Source organism: Buceros rhinoceros, unplaced genomic scaffold, assembly GCF_000710305.1.
Source record: "Buceros rhinoceros silvestris isolate BGI_N320 unplaced genomic scaffold, ASM71030v1 scaffold33500, whole genome shotgun sequence".
In the NCBI taxonomy this organism is placed as follows: Eukaryota; Metazoa; Chordata; class Aves; order Bucerotiformes; family Bucerotidae; genus Buceros; species Buceros rhinoceros.
In genome coordinates this window covers 17,625-30,336 of record NW_010391923.1, presented here as the reverse complement: position 1 = coordinate 30,336, position 12,712 = coordinate 17,625, and the positions used below count along the sequence as shown (strand labels likewise).

The 12,712-nt window shown below is 46.1% G+C and overlaps 1 protein-coding gene across 1 annotated transcript in view; it reads left to right on the top strand.

Annotated features, from left to right (window-relative positions):
- PLCH1 (phospholipase C, eta 1) overlaps positions 1–10,925 on the top strand; it is a 33,727-nt gene extending 22,802 nt beyond the window's left edge. The window contains exons 14-24 of the mRNA XM_010143493.1: positions 593–772; positions 865–972; positions 1,693–1,817; positions 2,252–2,336; positions 3,080–3,226; positions 3,616–3,695; positions 5,632–5,691; positions 6,160–6,520; positions 9,292–9,739; positions 9,887–10,068; positions 10,210–10,925. Of these exons, the coding sequence (XP_010141795.1) occupies positions 593–772; positions 865–972; positions 1,693–1,817; positions 2,252–2,336; positions 3,080–3,226; positions 3,616–3,695; positions 5,632–5,691; positions 6,160–6,520; positions 9,292–9,739; positions 9,887–10,068; positions 10,210–10,925 (2,492 nt within the window). The remainder of the gene's footprint in view (positions 1–592; positions 773–864; positions 973–1,692; positions 1,818–2,251; positions 2,337–3,079; positions 3,227–3,615; positions 3,696–5,631; positions 5,692–6,159; positions 6,521–9,291; positions 9,740–9,886; positions 10,069–10,209) is intronic.
- The last annotated feature ends 1,787 nt before the right edge of the window (positions 10,926–12,712 follow it).

The following is a 12,712-nucleotide window of genomic DNA, read 5'->3' as shown; positions in this document are numbered from 1 at the left end:
CTTTCCCTAGCAAATACCCTTCCCCTGGGTTTCTTGGTTTAGTAGCAGTTTTAAAAGTGAGGCTTTTCAGGAGAACGCTTTCCTGTTTTCACAGTTTTATAGATTTGCCATCACCTTTTAACTTTATCAATTTTAAGTAGGGTTTAGTAACGCGATAGATTTGGATTGTGATAAATAGAGGTGATCCCTGTCCAGAAAGCATGCCAACCATTGTATTGCTGAACGTGTTAGAGGCAGAATGGAAACTGAGAAAGTTCCAGAGGAATCTGTGAGGTGGGCATGGAGAGGTGGTACTGGTGAGTTGGTCTAACTGCTCCAAGCTGGGCCCTCTCTCCTGGGAAAGTCTTCTGGTTGGTCTTTCTCCCAGAGCGCTGGTCAAAGGGAGCCTGCCCAAGGGGGTGAAATGCTCAGAAGCAGCTTGTGCCCTTCTGTTACACAGTGTAGATGAATTGCATGTGACAAGAGGATTGTTGTAACTTTGGACTAAACCTTATGTTTCTCTTATTTAATACCAGTGTACCTGAGGTCTGAGATCAACCCTGTCTCCTAGGATTGCCTTATAACTTGTTTGTTGATGTAACAATGCCCACAGGATCAACAGGGAACGTGCTCTCGTTCAGCGAAACACGAGCCCACCAAGCAGTGCAGCAGAAGGCCGAGCAGTTCATGCTCTACAACCAGAAACAGCTGACGAGGGTCTATCCATCTGCCTACCGGATTGACTCCAGCAATTTCAATCCTTTGCCTTACTGGAACGTTGGTTGCCAGTTGGGTAGGTGTTGCATGACCAGCGTACTTCCCACATGTTGTGTATGTGCTAAGTATTGTCTTTGTCAATGACACTCGAGTTTTCTCTTCCAACAGTGGCACTAAACTACCAGTCTGAGGGACGCGTGATGCAATTAAATGAAGCAAAATTTAGGGTAAATGGCAACTGTGGTTATGTCCTCAAACCTCAGCAGATGTGCAAAGGTAACGTCCCGCTATACATTTATTACCGTAAGTGTCAAAGCTTTCAGGAAGTGTCTTCCTATGAAGCTGCGAAGACACAAGGAAGGAAAGTAAGAACATATACAGAATCTTTCATATCTCCATACGTTCACAACTCTTAGACTCTGTAAGTACTAGTATGCAATCTCTTGCTCTTATAGATCTACTTTGAGGGCTTCATCTTATTAATATGTGTTTAAAAAAAGAAAAAGGGTTCCTGGGACAGACAGCAAGAGATGTGTCATAGCCTAGGCCCAAATAGCTTGAGAAACGCTGGAGGAAGTGTGGGTCCCTGCAGCAGGCAGTGCTGCTGCAGGAAGCAGCTTCCTCAGCCCTAGCTGCTGGTTCTTTTTAACGTCTGGGCAGCTGTGCCAGCAGCAGGATCAGAGTGCTCATCTGGGTTATAGCTAGTGGAGTTTTTGAAGCTACTGCTTTACAGAAGGAAGTTTCAATTCAGAGGACTCCTGCAAAACCCAACTGTTGCAGGGCTCCTGTCTGTCTGGTAATCGTATAAATGAGGGCTGCTCAGTGCATAAAAGGTAGTAAGAAAGTGCAATGGAATTTTAAAATTAACAATCAGCTGCTCTACAGGCTGTGAGTTACTTATGACTGAATTCTGGCTGCGCGTGTGCGTGTCTTGGGGGGCAATGCTTACTCCATGTGTCTTTTTTCTCATGTTTCTCATTTCTTGACACTTTTTAGGCACGTTCAACCCCTACTCTGCTGATCCACTTCCTGCCAGTCCTAAAAAGCAGCTTATTCTGAAAATCATCAGTGGGCAGCAGCTGCCAAAGCCTCCTGACTCGATGTTAGGAGACAGAGGAGAGGTAAGAGACTCTGCTACCAACAGATGCTTTCATGAGAGGTTCTGGAGTGACATGACAGGACTCAAACTTTCTCCTCCTTTAAATACGCCACTAAATTTCAGATATTATCAAGCTTTTGGTCACTAAATACTACATTTTCCCAGAGTCTGTATCCTACACACGATGTTTAAGAACAGATTTGTTTTGTATTTCGAGGGTGACTTTGCTTTTTGAAAATGAATCATAGCTGGTCATAGCTCTTGAGACTAAAACCGCACATCAGCTTATACTGCATGAAGCCATTTCCCATGGTCGTGCTGCTTGCAAATGCATACGAATCGAGGAGTTTAAATTCTCACGTGAATCTAAATTAACTCTCTGCATGAATTTTCTTAAAAATTTACCTTCTCATATCATTGGTTTGCTTTTAAAACACTTTGTTTTTTAAAAACTAGATTATAGATCCCTTTGTCGAAGTGGAAATTATCGGGTTACCTGTGGACTGCTGTAAAGATCAGACCAGGGTGGTTGACGACAATGGTAAGATAATCTGGCTGATTTCCTCTTCTTAGAGTAAAAGATTAAGTAGTTATAAATGATTCAGTATCTGGTATTACTTCCTAAATGGCAAAGCTTCTCATCAGATGAACTCAAATGCTTATATTTTAACAAATTAACTCTGATCCCTAGACAGAATTTCTGGTGTCTGGAGACAGACAAGCTGGAGGTGAAGGACAAGAACTGTTCATCACAGTATCTTTCTCCTGGATTGTTCTTAAATCTCCTTTATGCAGAAGTTCCAAACATTTATATTGTTATTGTATGTAAAATATGTGTATAACTTCAAAGGCAATGAAAAGGAATGATGTCCTAAGCAGTTTCACAGCCTTCCTGGGGAGGCAGTGGATAGCAGTGGGACAGCCCGGTGCAGCAGCAGCGGTGGCCATTGCTTCTCGTAAGCAGTTGCAAAGCCACAGGTGGAAAAAAAGTAGTTCTTGTTTGGTTTGGTCTCTCTGTAGCCTGCCATAGTGCTACAAAACCATAGCTGGCCTTGGTATCCCTGCAGCTACCCAGCCAGAACCGTGCTGTTTGTAAGAGCAGTCCAGGAGACAGTGCTCACTTCTCAGTACTTACCTGATGGAGATGGAGAGCACCTGGAGCGAGATGAGCAATGAGTTCTCACCTGTGTGCTGGGTCTGCTTGCTTCTTGTGCCTCATGACAGTTGAGGCTAGCGCTGGCTATGGGCTTGTTTTCCAAAACTTCTGTTCTGTTTGTTTTACAGGGTTTAATCCAGTTTGGGAGGAAACACTCACTTTCACTGTCCACATGCCCGAAATAGCTCTGGTGCGGTTTCTTGTTTGGGACCACGATCCTATTGGGCGAGACTTCGTTGGACAAAGGACTCTGGCCTTTAGCAGTCTTGTGCCTGGTTAGTCCCATTTGTTTTCCCTGACTTAGAAATCGAGCCAAAGAGTGAACACCTTGGAACTTAAAGCTCAAGATGAGGTTATCAGCATAAAATATGTGCTTCTGTTCCTGAGACTTCACGTGTGGGCTTGGACAATTCTCCTGGCACCTTCAGGTGGTTTAGTCACCAGGACATGAAGGAGTTTAGGTGTCTGCTTTTGGAAATTACTGCTGGTGTCTTAAATATAACATGGAGGCAGTTTGTACCGGGGGGCTTGGAAAACCTGTGAGGACACCAGAGGTTTTAGGTATAAGGTAACTTCGTGTGTTTGTTTTATAGACAGTCGTTGCCAGTTGTGCATGAAGTGCAAAAGGTTGATTATTTGTGGTGCCATGTTGTTGTTTTACTAGGGTACCGCCATGTGTACTTAGAAGGACTGACAGAGGCATCCCTATTTGTTCATATAACCATTAATGAGATCTACGGAAAGGTAGGTACATCTGGAGATTCACATCTTCTATGGCTTGTTTTTTTGTTGTTGTAATTCTTCTGATAAAGATGGATTTAAATACAGTGCAGAAGCTCGCAGGATATGTGTGTTTTCTGTACAGTTCTTACAGCTTTAGGCTCATGGCATTCTGTACTTGGATTAGCAGTGCTAATTGCTCTCTCTGGCAGCGACCAGTAATAAAGTTTAGACAAATTATTCAGATCTCGCAGCAATGAAGAGGCTCTGTTGCTCTTAACTGGATGCCTTCATTTATACTCGTGCCTATAGGTACCTACTCAGAGCATCAGCACGCTCAGGGAAGCGAAATGCAATTCCTTACTCCTGGTGTTTTCTCTGAGGAGCACTGAGCCAGGGCAGCCCTTCACAGCACACCCATGCCCAGCAGAACACGGGGCTCTCTGCAGCTCAGCTACCCCAGTAGCAACGCAGACGTGGTGCTGTCAGATGCTTGGGAAGCAGCAGGGTGTAGCTCGTAGTGTGTGGGGTTCCTTTCTGGTGATCAGCAAGAAAAGCGTAGCGTGCAGTTCCCCCAGTCCCAAGCGTGCAGGTGCTTATGAACGTTCTTACTGGTGGCACCTAGTAACTCTCTAGTCTAGATACAGTAAGTACTCTTCTTCAGAGCGTTAAACTGACTGTGTTTCAGAACTAAATCCTGAGAAATATGATGCACCAGAACATGCTGTTGATGCAAGCTGACAAGCAGCTAATTTAAGCTTTAGATCTTCCAGGTTTCAGTGCATACATTTTGCTTTTCCGCAAGATTACTAATTTTAAAACAAAAGTAAAGGCACAGCGCTTTTGTAAGAGTTTGTAAGAGGTCATTGGCACCAACTAGCACAAAGAAATTAAGGCCGCGCTCAACAGGATGCTAAAATAAATTAGCCCTTGGTAGCGGGTTTAAAAAACTAGCACACAAACCCCCAAACAACCCCCCTATACCTTTATGAAGGGTGTAGGTTGAAAGAACAGTCAGCCCTCTGTCCTTCTCCCTTCCGAGAGTGGCTGCAGCGAATGCCCTGTCAGATGTGTATAACCACAGTTCAGCCAGCACCCAAGGGATCTCAGTGGAACAGAGCCAGAAGATAACGTAGACAAGGCCTAGGGGCTGGGACGAGGTGTGGTCCAGCTCCTGGCTTAACGCCCCTGCCTTTATCCTCCCTGATCCCATTAGCTCACTGATGGGTCCTGGGGACGGCTCTGTAAACCGCTCGGATGTCTGTCTGTCTGTCTCTTGGCATCCTCCTCTCAGCGCAGGGAGCAGCGTTTCAGCGTACTTGTCTGTTCTCGGCTCCACCAGAGTTCCTCCCGCCAGGGAGGACAGTGGCAAGGCCACGGAGGGAACGGCACCGGCTGTACCAGGCCTGGTGTGTTCCATGCACAATGAGAAGCTTTTAGGATTCAAGGCAGATTTTGTTACTCCTAAGTCAGTGTAAAAATAAAAGCAGCAGGAAACAGCTTGCGACGCGTTTGCGATATACACTGAGACCTGTGCTCCTCTGGGACGTGTGTGAAACCACGGGGTGAGGGGCTGTAGGGGAGCCTCTTTGGCTAGTGCTCTTGCCTCACGTGCTCTTCACAGAAGAAATGTACTCCAGAAAAATAGCAGAGCATAGCTTCTTGGGGAAGACACAAAGAGGCGTGGGGTGGAAAGAGCCACTCAGACTTGAATAGACCAAGTGATGCAGAGATCATCTAAGGCCTGCCTTAGCGATTGGCTGTTTTTGTTGGTAATGTATAAAAAAAGGCTGAAGGTGCATTTGCATCCTTCTCAGTGAGGATGTCTGGGCAAGTTTGCGAGAAACTCATACGTAATTTCACATAGTTATAGTTACAGCTGATGCACTATTACCTTATTTGCTTGTGTCACAGTCTGGAAAACGTTAGCCAAATGTATTTGCATTTTTTTGCCTTTCAGTGGAGCCCTTTAATCCTCAATCCCAGTTACACAATATTGCACTTTCTAGGAGCCACAAAGGTAGACTTTATTAGCATGCACTTTGCACTTGCTGGGCGCAGTGGTTCCTAACGCATGATCTGCAGCTACTGAACTTACATCATTCTTCATTCAGGCTCTGAAACATTTGAGTATTGCTTTGATGAAGCCCGTGCATAAAACTCCAAGTTAATGCGTAGCCTGTCGCTGCAGTACACTTCTTCCAGTTTTGTCATCTCCGATTAGGAGACTCTGAGCAAACTTCTCTCGTAACTGTGGCAGGCTGCCATCCTCATGAGGAGAACCACAGTCATGCATGATCCATGGAGACCTGTGCTGCTGGTTCCTTGGTCAGAGTAGATGTGAAGTGCTTGGTGTGAATTTTTGCTTTGCTGCGTTTTTAACTTTGTCCTCATCGTTCATAAGTCCTCTGAAAGCAGCCCTTTTTGCTGGACTCACTAATAACAGTCTGAACTCACTCGAAACCACGGTTATTCTTTTTCCTTTCAGAATAAGCAGCTGATAGGACTCAGAGGGCTGTTTAACAAGAATCCTAAGCACAGTTCTGCTGAAACCAGTGGGCACTACGTACGAAAGCGGTCTATTGGTGATCGAATTCTCCGGCGCACAGCCAGTGCACCAGCAAAAGGCAGAAAGAAAAGCAAGATGGGTTTTCTGGAAACTGCTGAAATTAAAGACAGTGCCTCTGAACCAGCAGACCTGAAAGACAAAGATGGAGTCGTCAGGCGTACCAGCCGGAGTCTGCAAATGCGTCCTGCTTCTATGCCCGTGGACAAATACCTTCTTGTAGAGCTGCCGTGCCCAGAAGGTGAAACTGCCCAGGACACCAAAGAAAAAGAAAACACATCTGGTAAGATGCTTCCAAAATTGCTTCTGCTGCAGTGAGTCGCAATCGCCTGTTAACAGCCCCGGTTGTGCAGGCTCTGTGCTAGTGTTTTATTCAACTCAAATAGGAGTTACTAGGCAAAATTACATGTGCTTCAGATTGCTGTGTTTTATCAGCTCCTTAAAGCCTTTGGTAAGTGACACCAGGAAAGCTGTCTGCTCTCTAGACTAGCCAAATGACTTCCAGGAATTTCTGGAAGTGCTCTTAGAAGAACACTTGCCAAATTTCTCCTTGTAATTTAAGAACCAACCTTCAATTACACTTCGTCTGTCTCTGGTTTGCTGCTGTCGCTTTACTCATGGAGTCGGGGTGTTTCCTCCCCGTTTTCAAGGAGGGAGAACAGCATGCAGCATGTGGATTTGGGAATAGTGGGTGTAAAGAGCTACGCAGACTTTCAAATAGATGTAAAAGGGGTAAAAGTAGGTCAAGCTTTGTATCCAACAGTCCTGATATCCTCCTCTTAGCCTAGGTTACTTAATTTGATTAATTTCTATGGAAAGCATGTGTAGGGATAACATCTTGGTCTTAGATTATTGATACACAATTTAATTCTTAAAACAGCTTTTTTCCGAGTGTATTCAGCACTAACAGCCCTGGTTTTGAAATCCGGTTAGTCCTGTGGCTGCAGCAAAGTGCTTGGCCTGTCTAATACTTGCTCTGCTTGGCCTGTCTAATACTTGCTCTGCTGGAATATTTAAATTACTGTAGGCAGCTTTGAGTACAGTGGCTGTCTCTGCCCTGAGCCTGTGCCTAGGCTGCAGTGTCTGTACTGCTCTTGGGAGCTGTTTTGTGTGTTTGGGAAGAGCATGGGCACTTGAGGCTGTCCCCACGCAGCTGCAGGGCCCAGCAGATCCTCAGCCTCTGGTCAGGTCTGACAGCACAGCGTCTCTGCACTTAGTCCCTCTGGGCTCTTCCCCTGCTGGAGCAGGACAGCCAGAAGCACCATCTGTCTACTGAGGGAAGATGCAGAGCGCACATGGAGAACTTCTCCTGGCCAGGGGGGACTGGAGTACTCCAGTCGCTCCCTGGGATGCCGCTCTGCTCTGAGTATTTTCAGCTACAGAGCAGCAGCTTCCAGCAACCACAGGAGCCCCCCTAAAAGAGAACTCCCAGGCACAGGTGAGGAGTCGTCGAGCCTCCTTTCCTCTACTTGCCCGTTAGAGTGGCTTTGAAGGAACAGATAATCTGCACATCACCTTGTAGGAGTTACTTAGGAGAAACAGCAAGCACAGTCAAACCAGCTCTTTTTTTACAACCCTGAGAAGAAACTGCAGGCAGGAGAAAGGAGAGTCTCAGTAAAGGAGATCAGCTCTGAGATGCTGTATGTTCCATTGAAAGGTCCTCTAGATAAGCCTATGAAGATGCTAGAGCTCAGCCATTCTTTGCAACAGATGTAATAATTTCTTAGCTATTTCTTCTTAAAGATGCTACAAAGACACACAATTCTTTTATGAGAAACTTCCACACTTTTTGGAGGTCGCAGTTCTGCACTTACAGCAAAACAGCCTTTGCAGAGAGACAGGTCCTAGTGAGATGAGCTAAAAAGCCGCCACAGGGAATGAATCCTGCCCCTCCTAACTGCAAGGACTGGATCCTGTCCACTGGAGTCTCTGTAAGGATTGCTCTGTAACCCCCGTGGAGGAGGACTTAGACGTAAAGAAGTGAGACGTGATTTGGCATGTAAAAACAAGTAAATGATTTGGCGGAGGAAATGCCTGATGCATGTTTTTCATGGAATTCAAAACCTTGCCCTCGTGAACGTAGTCTGCTTGTGGAATATCGAAAATTAAATCCTTAAATCGTAGCATTTTACAATACCTGTAAAATACAGTCTGGAGTCCAGCTACTCGGTGCGTTTTTACTCGGCTCTTTTAAGCATGCATCTTATTTCCAAGTATGATGGTTTTTAACAGAGCTGTTTTGTTCTGTCTTTGTTGCCATGCTTCTTTATAGTTCAAATGTGAATAGGAACTCAGCGGAAGGTAATCCCATCTGCCAGCTCTGATATGGTACCTCATTAACATTACCTGCAACCAGTATTACATCACCTGCTTGATGTAATAGACGTTCAGAGGAAGTTTCAGTGAAATGCCTGCAGTTGTATTTTTCCATTTGTTCACATCACACAGATAACTTGTATGAAACCTGCACAACCCCATAATTAAGTTCTGTCACAACTCTACCTAATTTTGCGTTCTCCATTTGTCTGTCTGAGGACAAAATAGTTGTTAACAAGCAGAACACAATATTGTATGCAACTAATTGTTTCTTGTTTAATTTAGCCAACAGTGATGACAACACAAATGAGAGAGAAACAAACTCGAAAGAATCTGTTTTTCCACGTTCTGAGGAAACAGCAAATACTTCAAATCTGGCATCTCAATTAAAGAATGACCAGGAGATTACAGCTGACTCCTTAGCACCACCTCTACAGGAGCAACCTGAACGTTTAGCTTTTGCAAGGAAGGTAGCTGAAACAAGTCACCTCATGGGCTGTCAGGAAAATAATTCTTCCGCTGGAACTGGCCCCCTAATGCAGGGCTCTGATTTTGAACTTTCCCTGGAAAAAACAAATTACAAAAACTGTGGAGACAGGAAAAAGGAAGATGACACAGAAGGGTCTGAGGAGGAGAAAATAACTCTTGTGGAGCCTTCCCTTTCTCAAAAAACGGAGACGGAAAATCACAAAGGTGATGTGGTCAAGAAAAGCACTGCAGCACCTCTTTCTTTGGCAGATACTCCTCCTGCCGTTTGCTCTGGCGTTCCTGATTTGCACTCTGCTTTAACCGTGGAAGACAGTGACATTTCTCGCCTTATAGATGAAGTTTCTTTAGCGAATGAGAGTGAGATGGATAGTGCTGTCTCAGTTCTCATTGGACAATTTGATGTCACAGGTGACCAAACTAATCTTACCACGGACTTGAGCCCCCATGGCACTGGCAGCCAGACCTTAACCCTGATGGCTACGCACCCACACGCGCTTCCTGCAGATCTCAACAGTCCCTGTAAGCACAACTTTGCCACCACAGACCCCACCAAATCCCCTTTATTCTCAACTCCAGACACTACCAGGTTCTCCAGCCCCGAGACTGCAGAGTATTCTGTGTACACAATAATCCATGAGGCAGCTCTTACACCAGCTTCCGAACGTAAGATCCACAGTGAATTAGTTTGCAAGAAAGAGTTAGGTAGTACAGAAAATAACTTTCCTAGCTCTCCCTGTCCTCCACCCCTCTCTTCACTAAATGCAAATCCCAAAAGAAAATGTGAAACAAAACCAGGAACAAGCTGGGAGGCCCCAGAGTCTGCCAGTTCTTTTGCCTCCAACAGTCTCATTTTTGAGGAGACACTTGTTGACCCTCTCACTGGGGAGAATTCAGAAAGCAGCAGTCTCGTAGAAGTGGACGGGGATTCTCAAGATCTCCTGGTAACTGCACGTGAGTACAAAAGGGAGGACATGAGCCAGCTGGCCTCCCCTTTGAAACTGAGGCAAAAGCAGGACCCTGGGCACGGTGGGGGGAGGACCTCTGGGAGCAGCGTAACTGAGCTCTGTGTTGCTGCCCTGGACTGCTTGGGTAACTTCAGGACTGCAGGGAGCCAGCTCCCTTTTCCAGGGTGTGAAAATGCTGGCTTTGTGTATCATCACCGCTCAGAGAAGCAGAAGAACGTCACGTGTGCCTCTGAGAGATCACAGCTCGACGTGCGCTCGCCGGTGCTCAAAAACACCTTGGCTTTCCCACCACATTCTGCCATCAAGCAGACAAGCCCTTGCAAATCCAAGAGCCTCGGTGACTTGACCTCGGAGGATATTTCATGCAATTTTGAAAGTAAGTACCAATACATAAGTAGGAGCTTTATCTCATCAGGCATGAGAGACAAGAAACTTGCTGCTATGAAGAACATGAGACCGCATTCTACAGATGCTCTGACAGAGCAGCTGAGGAAGCTGGTGTCCCTGGACCAGGAGGACAGCCAACAGCTCGATGACGACTGCCCAAAAGCGCTGGTCAGGAAACTCTCCTCCAGGAGCCAGAGCAGAGTGCGGAATATCGCCAGCCGTGCCAAGGAGAGGCAGGAGGCCGCCAGCAAGCAGAAAGCTGCTAACACAAGTAGCATAGCAGGTGTTGTCCTTCGGAGCAAGCCCTCGGCATCTCCTCACGTTATCAACAGGCATTCCACGGGCTCGTACATTGCCAGGTACCTGAACGGCTTCCCTGGGGAGGACATGGAGGGCCGAGGAATCCCGGAGGGTGCCTGTGCCGCTTTGCACTATGGCTGCAGCGACCGGTTGTGTACTCATGACTCTGTTCTGCAGCTGGAACCCCGTAACGATGATCAGCCTGAAATTTATTTTTTGCTGAGACTGTAGATTGTATAAATGTACATCTTCAAAGTTTACAAACTATTTCATTGAAATGAAGGATTTTTAGCAAGAAACAGTTTTGAGGGATTAAATTATTTAGAAATGCGGTTTCATGCTAGTGATTCAGTCATGATTTTGGCGTGCCCTTTCCTGTCAAAGCGCACGTACGCAGACACCGTGCTCGTCCTTGTGTATGCGTGACTTCGATTTTGAGGTGACGCAGGAAGCGGTCTGGGGACTGTGCATGCAGTAAGCGTTTGTGACATTCCGTGTTGGCCACACTGTGCTCAGAAGCCAACACTGCAGTGAATGCAGTGGTGCTCTGTCCTCCCGATGTCCCGTCCTGCTCTTTGGAGAGAGGTTTTCGGTGATTGCTTTCGGCCTTTTGTGCAAACTCTGCTAAGCCCAGTGCTTCCTGTTACGGGGGACATCCTTGGGGGGAGGCTGCTGAACGGGGACTCATTCAGCCCAGCTGGCAGCAGCCTCGGAACAAGACCTGTCATTTGAATCACTGCTTTCACTCTGTACTTAGTTGTTAATATTATTTTACATGTTTCCATGTATGAACTCTGATTCTACAGCAAACAATTTGTAGAGTTAGGGTTAGTCCAAATTTGTGAGTAACATGTCGGCTTGTCTTCTGCCCCCTCTATGAAGTATAACAACAGTTTTCTTCCCTTTTGGTCGCTGTGGTGAATGCTTGTTCTGGGACAGGGTGGAATGTGTGAATAATTCTGCGTTTATGAATGGAAAACACTGAATTTCTGCCGATTTTGTTCTGTATTTTTGCTCTTGGTTGTGTGTGTAGCCTCAGTACAGTAGCAGATCTGTTTTCTGTATATTTGTAATTTTATTGCTGAATTGTTGACAGGCAGAGGGCTATTTAAAGCTGACATGGTAGAGTAACTATTTTGACTGTCTGTCGTTTTCTATGAGGGCTGAAAGAGAACCGAGTGAGGAATCTCAATCACTGGAGCGTCCCTGGAGGGAACAACATAGCTTTATTTTGGTTTTAAGATGTTCTTTGCCTTTGCTGTAAGTTTTTTCTTATATGTAAAAGACGTACCTTTTACCCTTTCTTTTGTAATGCAGAGTATTATTCTTCTTGAAGACATCATTAAAATAGATTTTTAAGCACTTGGTTGCATGTTTACCTGAACCATAGCAAATACAATTACGCTGAAGCTAGGGTAGGTGGTGACTGCAGACATCTGTCTTGTCGTGAGCTTGCAGTAAGGCTTCGGAAAGGGAACCAATTCCGTTATGGCACATGATGGTAGCTCTGCAGCTGAGCCTTCCTCTTCTCTAGGTGAGAGGGAGGTTGTGCAGCGAGCGTGTCTCGCTGCCTGCACATGCCTGTTTGTTCCAGTGTGGGTCTGGCAGATGCAGCTGGCTGTCGCTTCCCTCACCGGGGAGAGAACAGAGTGCTTTCTGACTGAACAGCATGTTCCATGGAGGAGCAGAACCAGGTACTGGATTAATCCTGTGAACTTTGGACCTGAATTCCTCAGTACTTGCGATTCAGCTGGAAGGTGGGGGTGCAGCCAGCACCAGCTCCAGGGAAGTCTGGGAGCTCCGTCCTTGCAGTGTCAGAACTCTCCTGACAGAGGCGGTTTCAACTTGCCACTTGCCTGTTGCTTGTCCACTGGGATAGTTGAGAGAGTGTTTGCAGGAGGAGGGGTTGTGTGTGGGCTGTGACCTGCTCCGAGTGCTGTGCGCCGCAGATGCTCACAGGCTATATGCAGGTACAGGTAAATGTGCTGGTGGAACCTATAAATTCTCCAGAAATTCCT